This window comes from Tamandua tetradactyla, chromosome 22, assembly GCF_023851605.1.
Source record: "Tamandua tetradactyla isolate mTamTet1 chromosome 22, mTamTet1.pri, whole genome shotgun sequence".
Lineage (NCBI taxonomy): Eukaryota > Metazoa > Chordata > Mammalia > Pilosa > Myrmecophagidae > Tamandua > Tamandua tetradactyla.
Window position 1 is genome coordinate 16294057 of NC_135348.1, and position 25149 is coordinate 16319205.

At 37.6% G+C, this 25149-nt stretch overlaps 1 protein-coding gene across 12 annotated transcripts in view; it reads left to right on the plus strand.

The window, feature by feature from the left end:
- SH3D19 (SH3 domain containing 19) overlaps positions 1 to 25149 on the plus strand; it is a 325680-nt gene that overhangs the window by 197774 nt on the left and 102757 nt on the right. For 6 of the 12 annotated variants that reach the window (XM_077139832.1, XM_077139827.1, XM_077139821.1 and 3 more), the window contains exon 2: positions 21777 to 21816. Coding sequence is in view for 5 of the 12 variants with exons in the window: in XM_077139821.1 (XP_076995936.1) it covers positions 21777 to 21816 (40 nt within the window). In the remaining 7 variants the exon portion in view is untranslated. Of the gene's footprint in view, positions 1 to 16009; positions 16321 to 19153; positions 20103 to 20152; positions 20172 to 21579; positions 21698 to 21776; positions 21817 to 25149 lie in introns of those variants that run through there. The other 6 variants (XM_077139823.1, XM_077139830.1, XM_077139826.1 and 3 more) reach the window with 6 other exon arrangements.

A 25149-nucleotide genomic window follows, 5' to 3' on the forward strand; every position in this document is an offset into this window, starting at 1 on the left:
TTTTTGGAGGAAGTGAGAGAGCCATGACAGAGTCATGAGAATCACAGAGTCCATGCAGCCAGAGACTTTTGGAGATGAAGAAGGAATATGCCTCTGGGGAGCTTCCTGAAAGAAGAAGCCTGGAGAGAAAGCTACAGAGGTCTCCATGTTTGCCATGTGCCTTTCCAGTTGAGCAAGAAACCCTGAACTTCATCAGCCTTTCTTGAATGAAGATAACTTCAGAAAGACGGGCTTGCTTTAGTTGGGACATTTTCATGGCCTTAGAACTGTAAACTTGCAACTTAATAAATTCCCCTTTTTAAAAGCCACTCCATTTCTGGTATATTGCATTCTGGCAGCTAGCAAACTAGAACACAGCCATACCATTTTTATGTTCTCCATAGCAGTATGTGAGGGTTCCAGTTTATTATTAGGTGTCTTTTTTATTATAGCCATCCTAGTAAGGGAAGTGGCAACATCACTGCAGATTCTTAGCAGCCTTTTGGAGGAGAATATCACATTACTTGAGAGATTCCAGGAAAGATGGCAGAGTAGGGGGCTCCAGGACTCACTTCTCTTCCAGAAAACAACCACTACAGGCAGAAACTGTCTGAAACAACTGTTCTGGGCCCAGTATCCAGGGAAGAGCAGGACAGAGAAACTGAGAAACTGTTAAAAAAAAAAATGTGGGTAACTCAGTCTGTGGCAGCTGCTACCGCCCATTCCCCACTCTTCAGACTGCTGGCTGCTGCAGACAGAGAGGAGAGTGGAAGCCCTTTTTCCTAAGAACAGGGTGAAGCATGGCTGAGCACTGATCATGGCTTTTGATGGGCAAATTTTGATTGCTGGGCCCCAGCTCTTGCTATCTTAGCCTGCCTGGGGCAGGGACTTCCATGGCCATTGTTTCAACCCCACCCCTGAGAGAAGTGAAGGCCGTGATGCCTTAAAGACGCCTGGCCTCCCTAGGGCTGTGGGGAAAAGTTTGCTGAAGAGTGCCATCTGCTGGGCAGGCCTGGAAAGTGCAGCTTTGGGGAGCCATCAGAAAGGCTTTAGGTATCTTTCCTGACCCTCTCAGCAGGCTCTTTGGAACTGTTCTGCACCCTCTTTGTGGGTCCCTGCCCTGCTTTGGCTGGCAATACTGACTTAGGAAAGTGTTCTCCGGGGTGAGCTTTTTCCCAGAATTTGCCCTCCAGGCAACAGCAGCTACAGGCAATGAAAGGAGAGTGAGAGAAAATAATAGAGGCACAGCTAGGATGGAACAGATGAAGATTCCTAGAGAAGGAACAGTAGAATGGAATCTTTTTCCTGGGGATGACACAATTGCACAGATAATACAATCTTAAAAAATTGTACCATGTATCCAGGGCAAGAATCAGATGAAGAAGCTCTGAAAAAAATCTGAACAGTTAGACATAGGCAATTCTGAAAGACTAAAATAAGGTGACCCAAGTGTCAGCCTAAACACAAAGCCAATCAACAATGAACACTAGGCAAGAGAGAGGAGCTGACTTTGAGAGTAAACTGATCAAGAAAATTAGATGCCTAGACATCAGCAAAAAATTACAGGCTTCCTATTAAGACACAGGAAGATATGGCCCAGTCAAAGAAACAGATTAAAACTTTGGAGGAGACACAGCATTTGGAACAACAAAGACATTCAAATAAATCTCCTAAATCAATTCAAAGAAATGAAGGAAAACATGGCTAAAGAGATAAAGGATATTAAGAAGATACCAGGTGAGCATAGCAGAATTTGAAAGTGTGAACAGAAAAGTAACAGAATTTATGGGAATGCAAGGTGCAATAGAAGAGATTAAAAATATACTAGAGGTATACAATAGCAAATTTGAACAGACAAGAGAAGGAATCCACAAACTGGAAGAGAATACAATCTAACTCTCACTGACAGAAGACCAGTTATAGAAAAGAATGGAAAATTTTGAGCAGGGTCTCGGGATTGAATGACAACACAAAACGCACAGATGTGCGTGTCATGGGTGTCCCCAGAAGGCAAAGAAAAGGGAAAAGGGGCAGAAAGAATATTTGAGGAAATAATGGCCAAAAATGTTCCAGCCCTTATCAAAGACATAAATATGCATATCCACGAAGTGTAACATACTCCAAATAAAATAAATCCCAGTAGATTTACACTGAGACACTTACTAATCAGGATGCCAAATGCCAAAAATAGAGAATCCTGAAAGCGACAAGAAAAAAGCCATTCATCACATACAAGGGAACAGTAATAAGATTAAGTGCTGATTTATCATCAGAAACGATGGAGGTAAGAAGGCAGTATGGATTGAGAAAGAAAAACTGCCAGCCAAGAATTCTTTATTTGGCAAAAAGGTCCTTCAAAAAATGAGAGAGAGTTTAAAATCTTCACAGATAAGCAGAAACTGAGGCAGTTTGTCAACAAAGAACAGTCCTATAAGAAAAGCTAAAGGGAGTTATGCAGGCTGAAAGAAACAGGCAGGAAAGGCAAACAACCCAATTTTTAAATGGGAAAAAGACTTGAATAGACATTTTTCCAAAGAGGAAATACAAATGACTAAAAAGCACATGAAAAGATGCTCAGCATCACTATTAGGGAAATGCAAATAAAAATCACCACGAGGGTAGATTGAAATGCTAGTGATCAGTGAAAGGGAGGGGTAAGGGGTATGGTATATATGAATTTTTTTCTGTTTTCTTTTTCTTTTTTTTTCTGAATTGATGCAAATGTTCTAAGAAATGATCATGATGATGAATATACAACAGTTGATGCAAATGTTCTAAGAAATGATCATGATGATGAATATACAACTATGTGATGATATTGTGAATTACTGATTATATATGTAGAACGGAATGATCATATGTTAAGAATGCTTATGTTTGTATGTGGATATGTTTAAGAAATAAAATAAATTTTAAAAAATCACAACAAGCCATCATTTTCCATCTACTAGAATGCAACTAATTTAAAAACAAAACAAAACAGGAAGCTACAAATGTTGCAGAGGATGTGAAGAATGAGGAACATTCATTTACTGCTGGTGGGAGTGTAAAATGGTGCAGCTTCTGTAGGACACAGCTTGGCAGCTCCTCAGAAAGCTAGGTTTAGAAATGCCATATGATCTAGCAATCCCGCTACTAAGTATGTACTCAGAAGAACTGAAAGCAGGGACTCGAACAGACATTTGCATACCAATGTTCATACTGGAGTTATTCACAACTGCCAAAAGATGGAAGCAACCCAAGTGCCCATTACCCGGTGAATGGATAAACAAGATGTGCCATATACGTACAATGGATTGCTCAGCAATCAGGGGAATGAAGTACTAATGCATGTGACAACATGGATGAACCTAGGGGACATGGTGTTGAGTGAAATAAGCCAGACACAAAAGGACAAATAGTGTATGATCTCACTGATATGAACTAACTGTAATAAGTAAATTCATAGAGGTAGGAGCTAAAATATAGGTTACCAGGAGATAGTATGTAGGTAGAGAATGGGGAGATGGGGATTTGATGCCTAATTTGTGCAGAATTTCTAATTAGGTTGATTGTAAATATTTGCAAATGGCTAGTGCTGATGGTAGCACATTACTGTGAGTGTAATTAACAGTGCTGAATTATGAGTGTGAATATGGTTGAAAGGGGAAGTTTAAGTCGCGTTAAAACTGGTGTATAACAGTGAACTCTGTTGTGAAAGATGACTGTGGTTAATAGTACAAATACAAGAATGCTCTTTCATGAATTAGAACAAATGTACATCACTATTATAAGGTGTTAAAAATAGGGTGGTATAAAGGAAGAATTGAAACTATGGATTATAGTTAACAGTAATATTTTAATATTCTTTCATTATTTGTAACAAAGATGCCACACCAATGCACTGTGTCAACAGTAGGGGGTATATGGAAATGTTATAGTTTTTGCATGATTTTTATGTACACCTCAACTTACATAAACTTACAACATTATGTGAAATGAAAGAACCATACACTAAGTACTACATATTATATTATTCCATTTGTATAAAATATAAATACAAATAAATCTGTAGAGACAGAGTTAGATAAGTGGTTATATAGGGCTTAGGAAGGATAGAGAGATGGAAAGGGGTCTGCTAAAGGGGGTGTGGGATTTTTCTTTTTGGAGTAATGCAAATGCTCTAAAGTTGATTGTGATGATGAGTGCACAACTCTGATTATACTAAAAACCGTTGATTGTACATTGTGTATAGATTGTATGGTATGTGACTATATCTCAATAAAACTGCTTTTTAAAAAAAAAAAAACAAAAAAAAATCTTATTACTCATGCTTTGGTAATAGCCTGTCAATGGTGAAGGTGATTGAACAGTTAAGCCACGTATGTAGAAGCTTCTTATTATTGACACCTTGTAAAAACACTTTTCCTAGATTGTTTTCCTTCATGAACTCTATTTTGTGTTCCCCTGATTTGCAATTTTCCTTTTCCAGCAGTTATCTTGGGCTTATCAGTTCTCTCCTGCAACATGCCTCTATAGATACATTACCAGGGTGAACAGATCCATAACACCCTTTCTTCTCATCTTTCCATTATCTATCCTTCCCCTTGAGAGATTTTTCTCCTGACAGAATTTTAGAGCATATGCCAATGATAGATCTCCTTCTGAACAAACTACCAAGTTCTCAGGGTGGAATATTTCCTGTTCATAACTTTTCTTTGGTCCTTTCTTTGAGCACCTCATCCTCCCTTTGATCTCTAGCATGTCCTTCTGAAATGCTAATTACATGAATGATGTTGACCTCCCAAATCTATTCCCCATGGCTCTAAATATGTATATTTTCTCTTTGTTGTTTGATTTGTTTTCTTTAAAATTATCTTGACTTTGTGTTTAGATTATGATTTCAGTTTTTAGCCTTGTCTATTCTATTATCCAGTATGTTTGCTTAAGCTTTTTATTGACAGTCATATATTTAATTTCCAAGGTCTGTTTTTTGCTCTCTAGTTGTTCCTTTTTCATGATTGACTCGTCTTGTTTTATAAATGTAATATGCTACTCATCACCAAGAGACCACTTAGAATATTTTAAATATTTCCTTTCATTCCCTGAATTCTCTTTCTGCTTGATACAGAATCAGTTGTACAATTTGGTCTTTCTCTTTTATACTGTTGGCGTTCTTCAGGTGATTGGTTATCTTTGTTTATAGATACATGTTTATGAATGCAGGTCTAAGTTGACTGATATAGGTGATGGGTTTGTCCCTCTAAAAAGGCTTTCCCTTGAATGATGTAACTGACTGGTCAATGGGTATGTTAGTGGAGCACGCCAGTAGGTAAGCTTCCCTGTTAAGGGAGCAGGCAGGCTAGCTGGGACTCCCAAGACTACCAACAATAGGAAATTACTCTAGGGATAAAATATATCTGGAGACGAGATGCTCTACTGGACCTATTTTTTCCTCTAGGAGCTGCCTTTTCTCCCTTTCTCCCAACCATTTCTGGATTTCCAATTACTTCAAATCCTAAATTTTCTTACACTTGATTCTTTCCTCTCAAGCCTCAAGTACCCTGCTAGAAACCCTCCTGGGCAGGTCAATAAATTGAATCAATAGCAGTTTTGGGCCTTTAGCTCAAAAGGGAAACTTTGCTTCCCTCTTCTCTAATTGGTTGCGGTGTGGACTGGGCAGTGCTGAGTACCTGGATCTGCTATTCTAAATGCAGGTCTTTAATTAATTGTCTCCATGGGAGTCCACAGCCCAGTTTTTATTCTTTAACTCAGAGGGAGCCTCTAAGGAGAATTCATGCTTAACTCTGATATCTTAGACCCAGATTTGTAATTTCTCAGTCTGTCTGGTCCATTGATGTCCCCCGTTCTTATTTTTCAGTGTTCTTATTGTTCTATTCAGATTTCTATTTAATTTTATTGTCACTTTTAGAGGGAGGGAAGGTTCTTTCATGAATTAGAACAAATGTACATCACTATTACAAGGTGCTAAAAATAGGGTGGTATAAGGGGAAAATTGAAACTATGGATTATAGTTAACAGTAATATTTTAATATTCTTTCATTCAGCCATCTTAAGTGAATCAAGTAAATACTTCATATGATTTTCCACCTAGAAGCCTCAAACTTAATGTATCCCAGACATAATCTGTTTTCACCTACTCCCTCAGCTTGCTTCGTTCACAGCCTCAGTTAATGGCATATTCCTGTGCCATATTGTACCTTCTGCTCACTCCCTCAACGTTTTTTCTATTTCCTGATCCTGTCAGTTTTACATCCTGCTCTCTAGCCACGCCTCCTACTTTTATTTCTTCTGACTCTTGTTTTAGGTCAGGTTTTTAATCCTGTTTTATACGGTTGTACCTTGTCTCTCTGCTTCCATCCTCTATTCCTCCACCCTCCAGATTAACCTTTGTCCATGGCCTGCAGAAAAGTGCAAACACTAAGGCATAGCATTCCAAGTTTGCCCCAGTATGATCTTGAATTACCTTTATAATGTCGTCTCCCAATGTATTTTCCTCACACCCTGTGCTCCACCGATACCTGGGTTACGCAACATCCCTGTCTTTGGAATTTTCACACTTTTGTGCGTACGGTTCTCCTAAACTCAGGTGCTCTTCATTCTGCCTCTGCTTCTCAGAATTACCAACCTAAATTTATGCTTAGGTCAAATGTTACCTATTCTGGGAAGTCTTCAATGATTTCCTAGTCACAATTAAACCTTCCCTTATAATTCCATATTTTAGTAGCTCCTGAACAGTCATTTGTTTGATCTTCATGATTTGATTATTCACCAGAAGCCCCATAAGTCCAAGACTTACAATTTGTCACCTGATACAGGATTTTTTTTTTTTTTTTTATATGCTGTATGGTGGGGTCACATTCATTCTTTTTCCATGGGGTATCCCATTATTGCAGCACTATTTGTTGCATTTTTGTTTGCTTGTTTTGTTTTTGGGAGGTGCATGGGCCGTGAATTGACCCCAGGTCTCCCAGATGGCAGGTGAGAATTCTACCACTGAACTACCCTTTCACCCCGTAGAATTTTTTTATTTCTTCTGCAAGGCTGTTAGACCAGTCCAAATGATTGATAAAACTTAAGTGGAAGTTGAAAATTCAGTTAACTCACACCATAAAATATGCACAGGAAACACATGGATTTGGGTGAAATTGTTATTTGAGAAGTAGTCTTGGAATTTGTGTAAATATTTTTGCCATTAGAGAATTTGGAAATTCTTAGAATTTTCCAGACATATCAGTCAAGAATGTTAAGATTTTTCTGTACTTTTTGTATGTGCAGTATGCATTCAAAATTGTTTGCTCTTGTTTCTCAACATAGATATTAGTTTGTTGAAAATAAATTGTGTTTTATACCAACTGTATTCTCCAACCCACTCTTCTCCCATCATTCAGCGCTATCTCTGAACCTTTTTTATCTGGGTCAGAGCTGGGGAGGGTCCACCCTGTCCAGGAGCGTGCTGAGCTAGAGGTTTACCAAAAAGGATTTCCCTCACCCACATCTGCAGTTGTTTCATCCATGGCTTTGTAGGAAGAAAGCACATGGCATGTTGCTTTGGTTTCTGATAAAATAGAAAAATCTTATATTTCTTCTCTCTATTGCCAGAAGTATTCCTGACCTGTTTATCAGACATATTTTTAAGTTCCCTGTGTTACATGGGCTAATCCATGGGTGATGCAAATAAATATATTCCATCTTGTGTCAATGAGTCTGGGTATAGAGTAGTCTGGAAATATTCGTATGGTGATGACAGGCAAACCCAAAGTATCTGAAAGTCTGGTTTATAGAAACAGCACATAAGCTTCCCCAGAGTTTTTGTATTTGGCTAATATTTCTTATAGTTTGCCCCCTTTTCCCATTGTTTGTGTGTTTTAATTATCTTTATTAAAAGTGGACTTAGTGGGGGTGCAAGGGCAGCTCAGTGGTGGAATTCTCGCCTGCCACGCGAGAGACATGGTTTCGATTCCTGGCCCATACACTTCCCCCCAAAAAACAAAACAAAACTCAACAAATGATGCTGCAATAATGGGATACTCACATGGAAAAATAATGAAATGTGACCCCTGCCATATAGCAGACAAAAAAAAAAAGGAAGGGGGGTGGGATTTAGCATTGCAAGAGTGAACTCAGCAGTTCAATAAAAGGATAGTTAATTATATCTGAAAAGAAAATCAGAAGACACCCAGATTATTCTTGTATTGACTTTGGTATCCTATAAAAATATAACAGTTCTCCCAGGTCACTTTATTCTTTTTTGTTTTTTTAATTTTCACTCTGGGGCACAGAAATGAACAATTAAGAAGGAAAAAAACCCATTTCAACTGGTATCAAGCAGTCTCACTGTCTGTTAATTTTAGAATGAATTATTATGACTAAACTGCCCCCTTCCTGCCACCGTATACCTGTATCCGTCCTCTGTTGAGCCCATTAACCTAATGTTAGGAGCATAAGATTATTGGTAGCAGGAGGTTAGAGAATTGGAGCTGTTCTCCCTGCTCAGCCATTGTGTCATAAGATGCCCAAGTCAAAATGTTCTATCTTCTTAGGAATTTACAGGAAGGTTTTTGTTTGTTTTGTGGAACTAAAGAAAACTTCAGAGACAGTGTCAAGGAATGGAGACCCTAGACCCAGTCTCTCAGCAGTACACTAGCTGATAGTGAGATACAAGTGTGTCTTAAACAGCATCTCTACACACTGACCTGGAGCCCATCAGAAAGCGACCTCTAGCCTTCTGCTATGGTGGAAAGAGCAGGGGCTTTGGGGTTCTTTAGATCCAGGTTTGAAAAATTCATATTCCCTTTTTACTTACTACCTCCTCTGAGCCTTTGCTTTCTCGGTAACGTGGAAAAGACATCCATCGTGGGACTTCTGTGAAGATTAAATGAGAATGTCTTCGGGACACCTCTAACATAGTAAACATTTGATGAACAATAGCTGTCGTTGCTATTGTGTGGATAGTTCATTCTTGAAATTCTCTACAGTTTTCTGTGACCTCGAAGCCACAGAAATGAATCCCTTGTGTAGCTTCCTGTCCTCTTTTTGATAATCGCATTGCTTCCCCCTGCTGAAACAGTGCGTTTTTCACTACATGAATACAATGTTTTTACTAATTCTCCAGTTCTGAAATAGCACTCCAAAGTGGTGTCTTTCCAAATCACAATTACTTGAAGACTTTACTTGGTATTGTCAGTTTCTTCTCTATCAATTTATAACCCTTGCCCTCCAAAAAGAAGCACAGAGGCTTTTTGCTTAGCTGTTTGGAGGTTTGGAGAGTTCCCCTACGTATGTATTCAAGGGCAGATACTTTTTTTTTCATTTTTAAAAAATTTATTTATTAATTAAAAAAATTTAACAAACCAAATAAAACATTAACATATATAACCAGTAATTCACAATATCATCACTTAGTTGCATATTCATCATTTCTTAGAACATTTGCATCAATTCAGAAAAAGAAATAAAAAGACAATAGAAAAAGAAATAAAACAGAAAAGAAAAAATATTATACCTACCATACCCCTTACCCCTCGCTTTCATTGATCACTAGCATTTCAAACTAAATGTATTTTAACATTTGTTCTCCCTATTATTTATTTTTATTCCATATGTTCTACTCGTTTATTGACAAGGTAGATAAAAGGAGCATCAGACACAAGGTTTTCACAATCACACAGTCACATTGTGAAAGCTATATCATTATTCAATCATCCTCAAGAAACATGGCTACTGGAGCACAGCTCTACATTTTCAGGCAGTTCCCTCCAGCCTCTCCATTACATCTTGGATAACAAGGTGATATCTACTTAATGCGTAAGAATAACCTCCAGGATAACCTCTCCACTGTGTTTGGAATCTCTCAGCCATTAACATTTTGTCTCATTTCCTCTTCCCCCTTTTGGTCCAGAAGGTTTTCTCAATTCCTTGATGCAGAGTCTCAGCTCATTCCAGGATTTCTGTCCCATGTTGCCAGGAAGGTCCACACCCTTGGGAGTCATGTCCCATGTAGACAGGGGGAGGGTGGTGAGTTTGCTTGTTGTGTTGGCTGGAGAGAGAGGCCACAGCTGAGCAACAAAAGAGGCTCTCTTGGCGGTGACTCTTAGGCCTAAATTTTAAGTAGACTTGACCTATCCTTTGTGGGGTTGAGTTTCATATGAACAAACCCCAAGACTGGGGGCTCAGTGTATAGCTTTGGTTGTCCACACTGCTTGTGAGAATATCAAGAATTCTCCACTTGGGGAAGTTGAATTTCTCCCCGTTCTCACCATTCCTCAAAGGGGGCTTTGCAAATACTTTTCCACTCATTGATTGAATCACTCTGGGATTCATCGGGGCATCACTCTGGACAAACCAACAAAATCTCATGTCCTACCTGAGATTCCAAGTACTTATGGTGTTCAATCAAACTATCTACATAAGTTATATTAGGAAATGCACTAGTCAAAATATAAATTTTGTACCAAATAAACATTTTTTGCTTTAGTCTCACACATAAGGTGATAATTTAAAATATTAATTACCATCTATTTTCAGCACCCTGCAATAATGACATTCCTTTGTTCTTCCTCATGCAAAAACATTTTTTAAATTCGTACATTTAATCACTATTATTATATACTCTAGGCATTCCTAGATTATACCATCTCAATCTTTAACATCTGTCTTTCTTTCTGATTTCATTTATGTCCCCAGCCCTCCTCCCTCTATCATTCTCAGATTCAGCTTCATTCAGTGTTTTAACATAATTGTATTACAGTTAGGTAGTATTGTGCTGTCCATTTCTGAGTTTTTTATTCATTCCTGTTGCACAGTCTGTATCCCTTCAGCTCCAATTACCCAATATCTTACCCTATTTCTATCTCCTGATGGTCTCTGTTACCAATGAAATATTCCAAGTTTATTCACTAATGTCAGTTCATATCAATGAGACCATACAGTATTTGCCCTTTTGTTTTGGCTAGACTCACTCAGCATAATGTTCTCTAGGTCCATCCATGTTGTTACATACTTCATAACTTTATTCTGTCTTAAAACTGTATAATATCCCATCATATGTATATACCACAGTTTGTTTAGCCACTCGTCTGTTGATAGACATTTTGGCTGTTTCTATCTCTTTGCAATTGTAAATAATGCTGCTATAAACATTGGTGTGTAAATGTCTGTTTGTGTCTTTGCCCTTATGTCCTTTGAGTAGATACCTAGCAATGGTATTGCTGGGTCATATGGAAATTCTATATTCAGCTTTTTGAGGAACTGCTAAACTGAAGGGCAGATACTTTTGTTGAAACTACTTTGTATAAGGCACTTAACCAGGCATATAGGGGCCCTATCTTTAGGAACTATACTAATAGCAGTAAGTTATTAGTATAGTGAGAATCATAATGTAAGTCAGAATGTGCTAAGTGCTGACAGTGGATAGGCATTGTATAATGGGGGGGGGGGGGGACATTATTTCTGCCGGTGGGAAACCAAATAAGGCTTTGAAGCAGAGGTGGCAGATGACACTCGGGTCTCTTCTCACTCGAAAGATTCTGTGAAAAATCAGAACTGAGCACTGGCTTTGGAGGCGTTCTGCAGGGTGAAAAATTGGCCTTCATCCTTCAGGGTGAAGAATTGGACATTCCCCTTGCCCTGCGTTCCTGTAGCCTTTTCAAACTGGTTGCATGGATGGGAGTTTGTTACATCAAGTGGGGAGGAAGGAGAGCAGTGAGTCTGAATTTGCAAGAAGCGATGTGTTGTATAGGGAACATATTCACTATCCCTGGGTAAGCTGGTTTGGCTGGGCCTAGCTGTGGCTTTACCTTTTCTTGGTTAAAAGAAAAAAAAATTAATTGCCATATATTAGAGACCAGGACTGCCCCTACTGTGGATAAAAGGCTCAGTGTGGAGACCTGGATCAGACAGGTCCTCATCCATTTATGAAAGATGTACAGAGCCCAGAGTTCTTATACTAGAGCGAGGTCCCTGGTGTTTAGAATAACATTGTTTTCTTTTTTTCTGACTTCTTCTTAGGTGGAAGAATCTCTTGGTGACAGTGTTTTCTGATATGTCTTATTTTGCAGTTGGCTGTACACAATTAAAACCTTATGTTACCTGATCTGTGAATTAATTAGAACTTGGGAAAGAAGAGACAGTAAGAGTGGGTCTTTTGATTCTTAAAGAAAAATCATCTTTACTTTTACTCACAGCTTTAAAAAGCAACTCTGGTTCAGATGTTGTTCACCCTTTAGCACCTGAATAGCAATTTTAATCTTTGTTTTCTGGATCCTTGCAAAAGAAATGTATACCACCCTGAAACAGAGAGGCAGAGTGGGCTAAAGAAAGTAATTTCATAAATAGATAAAATATTTATTTTTCGTTAAAATAAATTTAGTTTGAAATGCTAGTGATCAGTGAAAGGAAGGGGTAAGGGGTATGGTATGTATAATTTTTTTTCTGTTTTCGTTTTATTTCTTTTTCTGAATAGATGCAAATGTTCCAAGAAATAATCATGATGATGAATATGCAACTATGTGATGATATTGTGAATTACTGATTATATATGTAGAACGGAATGATCAAAATAGGAATGCGTTCATTTGGTGTTTTTTTTTGGTATTTAAAAAAATAAAATAAATTATTTAAAAATAAATAAATAAATGGGAAAAAATTATTTTTAACCTATTTAGTTCCTTTCTTTATACCACTCATTCATCCGATTCACGAAATTCATTTTAGGATTCTTGCATCTTAAAAAATGACTGCAAGGGTTTAATATCCCATAGGATGATTTAGGGACGGGGAAAAATGTTAGGACTGCAAGGAACAGGAAGGGTGGTGGTTGCTGCTTGGCACAGTTTTTTATCATAAGGGAACTCCTGTCTACCTTTTAGTTCTTGTTCTCCCTTTTTCTGCTTACGTTTAAGGATTATTTATCACATCTGCCAAAGGCTATAATGGGAAAGTGGAAATCAGATTTATTAATTTTTCATAGTAGCCTTGGTTCCAAAAGGCTAGGAAAGAAAAGAGGCTGAAACCATTGGATTAGGAGACTTTGGAAATATTTATTAGTACATTCCTGTCCTTTTGACCAGTAATAAGAAATAAAAGTTCCTACAGAATTAAAAAAACTCTGTGCCGGACAGAGGATAATTAATCTTTTAGATAATTCTACCCACGATATTATAAACTCTATGAGTTTTCTATATCCCTGATATCATCTATCATAATGATAGTAAACATTTACTGAGCACTTATCATAGTCAGCAACTGTACTATGCTTTAATGCTTTTCTTTGTTTAATCCTCACTCAACTTGATTAGATGGGTGCTACTATTATCTCCTTTTACAGATGGGACCCTGAAGCTTGCAGAGGTTAAGTAACTCACTGTGGGCATACAGCTAATAAGTAGTGAAGCAAGAACTCAAAACAAGGCCTGTCTGACACAGGGTTTATGCTTTCAACCTTCACCTAGGTTGTCTGTGCTAAAAATTGAATTGACTTCCCATTGTGGGCACAAACCAGTAGTAGGTACCTGGAGCCACTTAGTAATCAGCACCCACCTTTTTTTGTGGAACCATCTAAAATGCATGAATTAACCTAAATAATGCAGAATAAATAAGTAATGGAATTAAAGAAAGGACATGTTCAATATAATCTTAATGATCAGGATTTGACCTGATTGAATTGGAAAGGAAATTCATTGTTATCCCTTCCCTACTTACTGCCTTTTGTACTTGAAGCCTGGTCCTATGCTAGTTGGAGTTTAGTGCCTTTGAGAAGTGATACCTGCAGGTCAGGCCTGGCGGCTGGACGAGAAGATAACTAAAATTAAGTTCTGTTTAAGGGACATTGGTTCTGGGTGAGGGGTTGGTGATAATGAGATAACATTGTTCCAGCTGAGATCTGGTCTATCTGATTTTGTAAGAAATGTTTCATGCTCAAATTAGTTTGTGAAAGGCTATATTAAGGTTAAAGAAATTTTCTTCATGCAGGATTTCTCTGAGCCTTTTACATGCTAATAACACTTTGTGACTATCTGAGAGATTATTATAATTTGGGAAGCACTGAAAACAATCCTGTTATTAGATTACCTTCTCAGATTCCTCTATCTTGGAACATATCTTAGTGCAGGTAAAATTTATGACTCCTTTAGAAAAACTCTTAGGAATGGCCTACTATTTTGAATTTGTGTTATTGTGGCAACTAAGGGAATGGAGGATTTTCTTTTGTTTTGTTAACTAAAAGGTCTTTTTAGGCCTACTTGAAGTTCCTTTTGCTGGAAAAAAAAAGACTGTGTAACAAAAAGAGATATGACTCTCTCTCTAAGCCAACTTGGCAAATGAACTCACTGCCCTTTTCCCTACGTAGGATGTGTCTCCCAGGGGTATTAGTCTCCCTGGCTGCATGGGACAGGACTCCTGGAATGAGCAGGGACCTGGCATCTAGGATTGAGAAAGCCTTCTTGACCAAAAGGGGGAAGAGAGAAATGAAAAGAAGTTTCCATGACTGAGAGATTTCAGAGTCAAGAGGTTGTCCTGGAGATTGTTCTTATGCATTATATAGATAACCCTTTTTCGTTTATGGTGTATTGGAGTGACTGGAGGGAAGTACCTGAAACTGTAGTGCTGTGTTCCAATAGCCTTGATTCTTGAAGGCGATGACATAATGATATACCTTTTACAGTGTGACTGTGTGATTGTGAAAACTTTGTGTCTGATGCTCCTTTTGTCCAGGTTTGGACAGATGAGTTAAAAAAAAATACAGATAAAATTAAATAATAGTGGGGAAGGGGGTAAAATAAATTGGGTAGATGGAAAAACTAGTGGTCAATAATAGGGAGGGGTAAGGGGTATGGGATGTGCGAGTTTTTTTTTCTCGAGTGATGCAAATGTTCAGAAATTGATCACAGTGATGAATACACAACAGTGCCGTGATATTATGAGCCATTGATTGTATGCTATGGGTGGGCTGTATGTATGTGAGGTTATCTCAATAAAAATAAATAAAATTTTTTAAAAAGAGCTATGAAAGTAATTGCTACATAAGAGAATCAGTGGTTCTGGAACTTGAAGTGGGAACAAGATAGTTGATGATGCTCTGTCCCCAGCCTGCTTCCATTTCTGTTCTCATCACTTGGTTTCCCAAAACGTGAACACCACTGATGAAATATCTGTCTTCCCAAAGTCTCTGCCACTTGGTGTGAAAAGGGACAGAGCAGATAGTGGCTCTGATTTTTCATCTTCAAAGCAACTGACACGTAAAGTCCAAAGTATTTTTTTTAAAGCCTGAATTCAATTGTCAGTTGAATTCAGCAATCAAATTGATTTAATAGAATCATTTTAAAGAATTATTAAAACGAAGCAGGAGCCTGTAACCAGATAGCTGGTTCCTCTTCCAGTTCACATGTGTTATAGTTTTTCTTTTACATGTGGTTTGGTTTGGAGAGGGCTACTTTGAGGCAGAAGGAGAAACCAAATGTGGGTCATTTTAGGAGAGAGGTGACTGTTAAATCACCGTGTTCATAAAAAGTAAAAAATATATGGGACTTCTTAATGTACATTTTTTTCCAGCAGTATCAGGTAGGTCAATGAACCAAGTGTAACTTAGGAGCAAGAAAACAAAATGGGAGGTGTTCTAGTTTGCAAGCTGCCCAAATGCAATATACCTGAAACAGAACAGCTTTTGAAAAGGGAAATTTATTAAGTTGCAAGTTTACAGTTCTTAGGCCATGAAAATGTCCAAATTAAGGCATCCAGGGAAACACACCTTGGTTCAAGAAGGCTGATGATGTTTGGGGTTTCTCTCTCAGCTGGAACGGCACATGGCAACATCTGCTGGTTTTTTCTCCAGGAAACTTCAGTGGCCTCCCCGGGCTCTGTCTGTTCTATCGTCAGTTCTGGTGGCTCTCAAGCTTTTTCCAAAATGGTTCCTCTTAAAGGGCTCCAGTAAGCACCCCACCTTGAATGCATGGAGACGCATCTCTGTGGAAACCATCTAATCAAAAGTTACCACCCACAGTTGGGTGGGTCACGTCTCCATGGAAACAATCAAAAAGCTTCCACTCAACAAGTTGAATGAAATTAAAGAACTTGGCTTTTCTGGGGTACACAGCAGATTCAAATTGGCACAGTAGGGCATTGTATACTACTATTATTAACAAACAATTACCCAGGGCTGAATGTGGGACATAGCCTAAGACATAGCCTGTCTTCATCAGATAAGGGGACAGACATGCCTAAAACCTTAAATACTCATACACTATATTATATACTAAGTGTCAAGTGTGTAGCACATACAATATGAGTGTTGAGAAAGAATGTTGAAGGGAAAGAGGAATCAAGGACAACTTCATGGAGGAGGAGGTACTTGAGGCAGGCGTTAAAGATAATAAAAATAATAACAGAATTAGAGTTATAGAATTTATGTTCTAAGTACTGAGCTAAGCTTTTTTTTTTATTATTAATTAACGGAAAAAAAGAAATTAACCCAACATTTAGAAATCATACCATTCTACATATGCAATCAGTAATTCTTAACATCATCGCATAGATGCATGATCATCGTTTCTTCTGAGCTAAGCTTTTAATATTCCTTAGCTTGTTTATCCTTGCTACTACTCTATAAAAACAGTATTCTTTCCATTCTGTAGATGGGAAAACTGAGGCTGAGAGAGGTTAAGTAACTTGTACAGTCTCACCTCTAGTTAATAGCTGGTCTTTTAACAACACAGTAACAGGCTGCTTTTACTGAGTGTTGATTGTGGGCCCACACCTGCTAAGGATGTCACTGGTGTCATCTCATTTAATCCTCTCAAGGTCTCTAGTATGTTGGATTGGAGAAGAAGAGACAGGAAAGAGAAAAATAATTAAAAAATAAGAATCTAAAATGAGGGAAGCGGGAAGAAACAGTGGGCATGGGAAGGAGGAAAAAAAAATTGAGACGAATCTGCTCCTTTGTTGAAACATAAACCTTGCACTGAAAAGGGCTACCCTTCCATCTTAATCCTTCTCCCTATGTCATTAGCATGTTGCATTTTAATAAGTTTAGGCACTTTATAATTAGAATTAATGAGAGGTGTCAGTATTACCAAAGCTGTAGACCAAACTTTTCTACTATCCACAGAAGCCTGGGCAGCAGTGGAGTACACCTCTCTATAATATGCCTCATTTTCCTCTTGCAGTGGGAACTCACAGAATTGCCTTTAATTTCTTGGCTTATTTTCACCATGTAGGAACTTTCTTACTAAGTTCAACAGGTATGTTAGTGCAACAACAACAAACGTATTTATTGAAAACCTACCATGTACTAGTGTCTGTGGGAGTCTCAAAAGTGAATAAACAACAATTTGCAGACATACTTGAACAAAGGTGGTCTCAGTGAATTAGAAGAGGTGGGTAGGAATTAGCCGTAGTCTGTAATTTTGTAGAATGAACACTCATTTTCAAATAGACATATATATTTGCATTTTTCTTCCTTAAACATAAGAACCATTTAAAGCTCTAAGAAAAGCCTTTGAAACTCTATCAGATATATAAAATTCCACCCCCATTCTACTTGAGTGGAACCAGTTTTGCTCTCTTTTAAAGAGTCACCAACGTGAGATTCATGAACCTGTTATCTTCTATCTTATAATGGATGGGCTGTTTCCTTATTCTGCTTATCATAGGAAGTAATAACACCGATGTTGCAAATAATTATTTTGTGGACTGTATGGGTCCTTTAGTGTTTTCTGAATAACACAAAGTATTTATGCAGGTTTGATATGTGTTTATAAAATAACGTATACATTATACATTCCCAAGCAGGAACTTGACAATAATGCTCGGGAATATACTGTGGAATCCCTTCATAGGTCATAAAAGGAGATTTTGGAACTCCAATAAAGATACAAGACAGGTTCCCTTCACACCACTTCCTTCTCTATACTGATGTTTCTGTGAATGTATGTGGGGGTATCTGTGTGTCTTAGACGGAGTCCTCACCCTCCACCCCCCACCCTCCTACCCCCCAGTTTCAAAGAGCGATTTAAGACATTTCACTGCCAAGTCAAATTAATAAAGTAAGTTCTTACCCATGAGGATTGATTTTCTGTCCCATTAAGTGATCAAAACCAAAGTCTCAAAGCCTGAATGCCTTACAACAGATGCTAAGAAGTTCTTAGTTGGCCCTTCTTGTTTGTGGTAATCAAAGCAAAACAGGATATTTGCATCTTTGTCGTCTCCATTTCAAAGTGTTTGTCATTTTATTAGATTCCGAATCACCCTGAATGGTTCCCTATCAGTGGGATCTGTCTAGCCATTCCCAAAAAACTGTTTCCACCAGATCGGGGTTCATTCCTACCTAAGGGGTATAACACTTAAATACTGAAACGTCTGGATCACATTTTGCCCAGATTACTTACAACCAGAAGTCATCATGATAGGAAAATGTGGATAATCTGGAGTTCTCACAGAGTCCCTGACCCATGGTAATTTCCTGTATCCCCCCCAATCCATCCACAGTCCCCTTGATGCCCCAAGGCTCCCCCCTTGCCTCCCTTGTGTCTCCCCCATCAGGTATACACACAGGCATAAGCAGCCTTTATACCAGCTCTGTTTTGCTTTTCCCCTTCCTTCTGCTATAGGGCATTCTTCCATTTCGTCAGTCGGCTTTATGAACCAGGAAACATGGATGGGTAGGCTGGGAATGCGAGCTGTGTGTGTGTATGTGAGAGAGAGAGAGAGAGAGAGAGAGAGACACCTATAAAACCCACAGACTGACATGGGCGTTCAGCCCCACTGACCCTCCCGTTGAGAGTTCTGCTGATATTCCTGGGAGACCTAAGTCATTATGTTCTCTCGGTGGACCTCTGGGGCTTGTACATTATCCACAGCAAATGTGCAGCATTTGACAAATAAATGTTGGAGTTAGAACATTCATATTTTTCATAACTTACATAGAAATTGTAAGACTTTGGGCTGCAAAGTATGAATGACTTCTAAGTATGCGTAAGTTCAGGAAGATTTTGCAAGTATATTCTCTCCTAACTATTTAAAAACTAGAAACTTAAAAAAATCAGGAGATGTATCAAAGAGTATTTGATTGATTTGAAATAAACAGAATCCACATTAGAGCACTGTGTATAGCCAAGATGAAATTTCCATGTTTGCTATAAATCTGTCCTCATTCTTCTTAAGGGGATTTTATTCAAATGTCTTGTTGTTATTGGCAAGGAAGCAGATCCCCAAGTCTGCCCTCAGTGCTTTGTTTTGTTCAGTCTTGGCTTTTGGGCCAAAATAATAACTAGTTGTTATTTTGCCAGAAATCCAGCATTTCCACTAACATATTTCTTCACAATTGCACAATATTCTTGGCTCTTGTAAATATCACTTTGCTTTAATTATAACTAATAAAAATATGTGTGGACACACATGAATACACAACAACACACACACGTACATACTCAAGTGAATAGATGGCTATATGGCAAAATATAAAATCCAGTTATCTGTATGTCATTTGTATATTTGGGAGAAAAAAAAACAATCAAGCCAAGAACATGTGTTTCAGTTTGTTTTCTCTTAGCAAGGGTTGGGGTGTATGGAGGATATTGTAAGTAACAGATCATTTAAACCTATCCCAAAATGATCAGCCATGGGTTCTTAGGAGTAACTGTGTGTGTTACATAGGAATGTAATATATATGAAAGTAAGAGTGAATTTGGAGGAGGGAAAGACGTTTAAAACAGCCTTCAGCAGATAACCAAGGTATTTTCCTGGTTTTAACTACTAGTTCCATAGGAGAGTACTGTGGAAAGCCACTTGTATTTTCTTAGAGAAGAGAGTATAAAAGTGAGGGTAGAATTTCCTGTTTAGCCAAGTAGGAAGGAGAGCTCTGAGCCCTTAGCTTCCTGAGTGGTTGCATTCCAGCTGTGCAGACTGGTCATAGCACATCTGCCAATCAGCACTGGCCCGGGAGGGAAGCCCTCAGATGCTGTCTTGTTTACATGTGCCCTGACTCTGTTTCTCCCCTCCTCCTGTGTGCTGTACCACCAGAAAGATTAGTGGGGGACTCGCTGTTACACACCCAAGTAAACTACGAAACCAGGAGCACAGCCACAGTATGTGACATCACGAGCAGGGTTTTAGCTCTTCTTTAGCCACAGGTAAGAGCTGTTGCTTTGTTATGTGAGGACGGTGGATCTGCCTCCGGTCTGGATTTACTTGGAGACATCGTACGTTGGTTGGCAGACCTATAGCAGGCTAAAAGCTGGAGAGGAGCTATTGAACAGTTGATTAAAATGTGCTCTGTATTGCTATGACTTAAAATTCTTAGTACTCAACAATCAAAAAAACAAGATATTTTTATTTAAGAGAGGGGTAAAACCACGTTAAAATAAAACAGAATGTTTTGAAAGTGGCCTTGACATTAAATCACTGTGTGAAGAAATTGGAACTAAAAATGTATTAATTTTGGACAGCATGATGCCTAAAAAACAAACAAATATGTTTTATTGTGAATCTTTCTACTTCGTAGTCTTTCAGGAAATATAGTGTCTTCATGCGTGCTACGAATCCTTTGGCTTTTAAAAAACTTCCTTTTTATTATGAACCTATTCAGAAAGAGTGGGTACATATATTTCACTGTATAAATCCTACTCCTTTTCTTCCAAACTCTAGAAGTTTTAGAGTCTGTGCTTTGCTATTCTCGTTATACTGCCCACCACCAACAAAATTAAGAAGAAATAGTTCTTGTCTTTATTTTGCCATAAAATTCTATCTTGTTAGTATTAATTCAGAAAATACTTTAGAAAAATGTATTTTCACAGTATTGCATAAAATTTTTAAAAAGGTTATTGCATAGGACTTTATCGTGGTTTATAAGTTGCTTTCTATTATTAGTTTTTCCGTAACCCTGGGGAATTTTTACTTCACTAATTTTTAAGTATTTCTTTTTAAAAATCTTTAAAGTCAGAAAACAAAAAAGACAGCCTGTGGGTTTTCTGGCTCATTTCTCTCGTACGTGATAGTCTCAGGTTGCTTAACAGCTTTTTCCAGCCATCTAGACAGGCGCTTTTGGCCGCTGTGCTCTTGTTTTTTACCCCATCACAGGGTTTCTCAATCTCAGCCCCACTGACATTTTGGGCTGGATAATTCTTTGTTGTGGGGGCTGGCCTATGCATTAAGCATGTTTAACAGCCTCTCTGGCTTCTGCCCACTAAATCCAGCAGCTCCCTCTTCCCCAGTGTGACAACCATAAAGGTCTCTAGATATTGTCAAATGCCCCCTGCATGGCAAAACTGCCCCTGGTTGAGACTGTGAAATCCAACCTCTGAAAAGCTCTGGTCGCTAGAGAGTTAAGGACGAAGCTGTACTGGTTAATGTGTTTGCAGATGTAGCTATAGCCAACTACTAATTTTTTCTCCTCCCTATCCTGTTAGAAGCTTCTGCCAACCGTGATTCATGGACTGATGTTTCTGAGCTGAGTAATCTGTGGCTTTCCAGTTCCCTTACTTTCCTTCCTTAGTTAAGTCTGTTTGGGTTTTAGAAGAGTGCTTAAAACAGCAAAGATCTTTTAAAATGAATTAATACATGTAATATATTTTCCAAGTAGCTGATTTTAACAAACCACAAATACTTTAAGTGTCTGTTCCTTGTTATATCTCTTCTGTCAAACAAATCCTCTCCTCACCTCTGATAAAAAAACTTTGTACAGAGGAAAACACAGCAACCTTTGAACAGACCTTTGTGAGATCTAATGGTATGGCAACTGGTATTTGAGAACTTCTCCAGGACTTCTAAAGAGCATTTTGACATGTCACTGTCTTCTTTCTTCACAGATCGCAACGAAAGAAATAAACCAGAGCATCGTTCCTCAAGGTATGAATTTATAGTATTTAATAACTCTGTATAAAGCTGCTTGTTTGAAAAATATTGTTTGGAGGCAATGCAAGTGTCCCTTTCAGAGTTACTCTCTGTTTGAATCTTCTTCTGAGGCATTCAGAGAAGCTTCACAGGGGAAATCGTGTTCATTCTCTGAATAAAATCTCTATATAATTATTAGTACCTGAGAGACCTGTTTTATTTTGAGAATACCTATAAGTGACAGATAAATTTTCATAAAAATATATATTTTATCCCTATTTCCTTCCGTTTGTGACTTATTTTTCTCCTTCCTCATGTAGTATTTCTTAAAAATACATTTTTCTTAATTATAAAACAAATATAGGTTTATTGTAGAAATTTAGAAAATATGAAGAATACAAAGTATTAAAAATTAAAGAACAGCCTGTCTTTCCATTACCCAGAGGTGGCTAGCTACCACTAAAATTTTGGTATATTTCCTTCTAGATTTTTTTTATCAGTATATATGTATTCAGATGTGTGCTTCCCTTTATCTTCACCAGCACTGAAGAGTATTTTCAAAAATCCTTGCAGACTTACAGGTGGAAAATTGTCTGACTTCCACATCTAGGCAAAACGGACAGACTTTAATTATTAACCCTGTTCTATGAAAGCAGCTAAAACTTGGGCAAAAAGTTTTGCTGAGGAACAGATATTCACACTGCTTTTTCTAACATTATTTTCTCCTTAATCTTGTTCCTTTGCTTTTTTCTTTGTACTTTGTGTTCTTTGTCACTTCATTTGGTTGATCGTTCTAATACATCAAAGCCTGATGATTTATCAAAGGTTTAAATCCTAAAATGCATTGACTTCAATGAATAAAAATACGAAATGTATGAAAACTCCCTTACTTAGACTAGCAGTATGTTTTGCAGAAGTTATCAATCAAAGTAAAATAGTGAGACCTAATCTGGAAGAACACAGCTGAGTATTTAGAATGTAAGACTGATAATGTCAGACTTCTTGTAAGTCACAAGAAGACTGACATGAGGGATTGGGTAAACTTAGCCGAGGCATGGGAATTTGGGGAGATGCATGAGACAGAAATGATAAGTGTCTTCAGACACTGGGGTTGCCGTGCACATGAGACTTGCAGAATTATGACAGAAAGCTCGGAAGTGCCCAACTAATGGGATCGTGTCTAAAAGGCGTAGAGAGCAGCTCCAGAAGGCTCCTACTGGCTAAACTTGGGACATTTTGAATATCAAAAAATGATAATGATAGTGGACATTGAATATTTAAAACTCCATGCAGAAAGAATGATACATTTGTCAGTTTAGAATTAGAAATTGGTCAGTGTACAAATAATTAGTGTAATAGTTGACTGAGGCAAAAATCATCACTCGTGGCTAATATGAACAAAAAGTTTTGTTGGGGGTCAATCATATGCCTTAAAATATCACCCTACATTCACAATGTGACTGTGTGATTGTGAAAACCTTGTGTCTGATGCTCCTTTTATCTACCTTGTCAACAGACAAGTAGAACATATGGAATAAAAATAAATAATAGGGGGAACAAATGTTAAAATAAATTTAGTTTGAAATGCTAGTGATCAATGAAATGAAAGGAAGGGGTAAGGGGTATGGTATGTATAATATTTTTTTTCTCTGTTTTCATTTTATTTTTCTGTTGTCTTATATCTTTCTCTGAATTGATGTAAATGTTCTAAATGATCATGATGATGAATATGCAACTATGTGATGATATTGTGAATTACTGATTATATATGTAGAACGGAATGGGCATATCTTAAGAATGTTTGTGTCTCTTGTAATTTTCTTTTCAATTAATAAAAAATAAATTTTAAAAAGTCAAAAATATATATATATCACCCTACATATGTAAGTGCTGAGTTTTTTTAACTTGATAATTGTACTTAAGGTGAATATCCTTATTCTCAGGAGATATACCTAGAAGTGTTAAGTATTAGAGGAGCAATGTATGAAATCTGTTCTTAAATGTTTAGATAATAATGGGGGGGAATATGATATAATAAATGCCACAAAATGCTGAAAGTTGGTAAATCTGGGTATCTAGGTAAGGGGAATATGTTAGAGTTCTTTTGTGTGTCGTTTTTGTTATTTTTTACAGCTTTCCTCTAAGTTTGAAATTATTTCAAAATGAAAGTTTTTAAAAAAATATATATCACCCTCCAGGTTAGTTTTTAATTACAAGGGGAAAAATGTTTCTTTTCAGTGGAGAGATCTGGTGATCACCATTTTAATCAAGGAATTAACTCATATGTCATCACTAATGAGACTGGCGATATGTGCCTCCTGATAGTTACCAACTTGTGTTGTCGTCCTGACAAACAAAATTAGTGTCATAAAAACATAAAAAAAAAAAAAACCAAGGAGAATATTTCAGATCAAAGAAACTGAATTTTTTCTTTTAATCTGGAATTTTATCCCTATTTCCTTCCTTTGTGGCTTTAAATTATTTCTTTAAATTATTAAAAAAATTATTTCTTTAAAATGTGCATTGCTTTTTTCCTAATTATAAAACTAATATGGGCTCAGTGTAGAAATTTAGTCAATTTGGAAAAATACAAAGCATAAAAAAAAAAACAGCCTTTCATTCCATCATTTAGAGATGGTGTTAAAAAAAGACTTTTTTTAGGAGATTTAATCAACATTACTTTTTTTTTTTTAGGTAAATAATAGGAATGTTGTATAGGGGAGTATCCTTATTCATAGAAGATACATGCCAAAGTATTAGAAGTGATATAGGTAGGAACTATTGTAAGTTCCCTGGCTTCCCACAACCCAGAATATGCATCCGTTGGTGGAACTTTGAGGAAGGGGGATTTCTACACCATGGGAGGAACAGTTTCCTGACTGACCTAGTAAGAGATGGAATGGGCCATTCTGTGAAGCAACAGGTTCAAGGAAAAGCTAGACAGGCAAGTGTTGGAAATAAACTAGAGAGGATTCATGCACTTCTAAGTCATAATTATAGATGCCTCCCACCCCTCCTTCGTTCAATAGCCAATAAATATTTGTTGAGAGGCCCTATTCTAACCTTGGGACCAATAGAAAAGAGAAGTCTCCAGTTTTGTGAAGCTTCCATTGCTTTAGACTCAGGCTCTCCACCTCTGAGATCCTTTGCTTCTCTGTTTACCCCTAAAGTCAGGATCCAAGTCTTCAAGGTTCTATTTCGGGCAGCGCTTATGCTCTACTCTTGAGGATATTCTGAAAGTGTTCTGATGATGCTTTAAAGTCCAATTTATACTATAAGTTCTTAAGAACTGCATTTCTAGTCTTGGTAACCCACCACTTGGTATAGTACCTACTACACAAAACACGC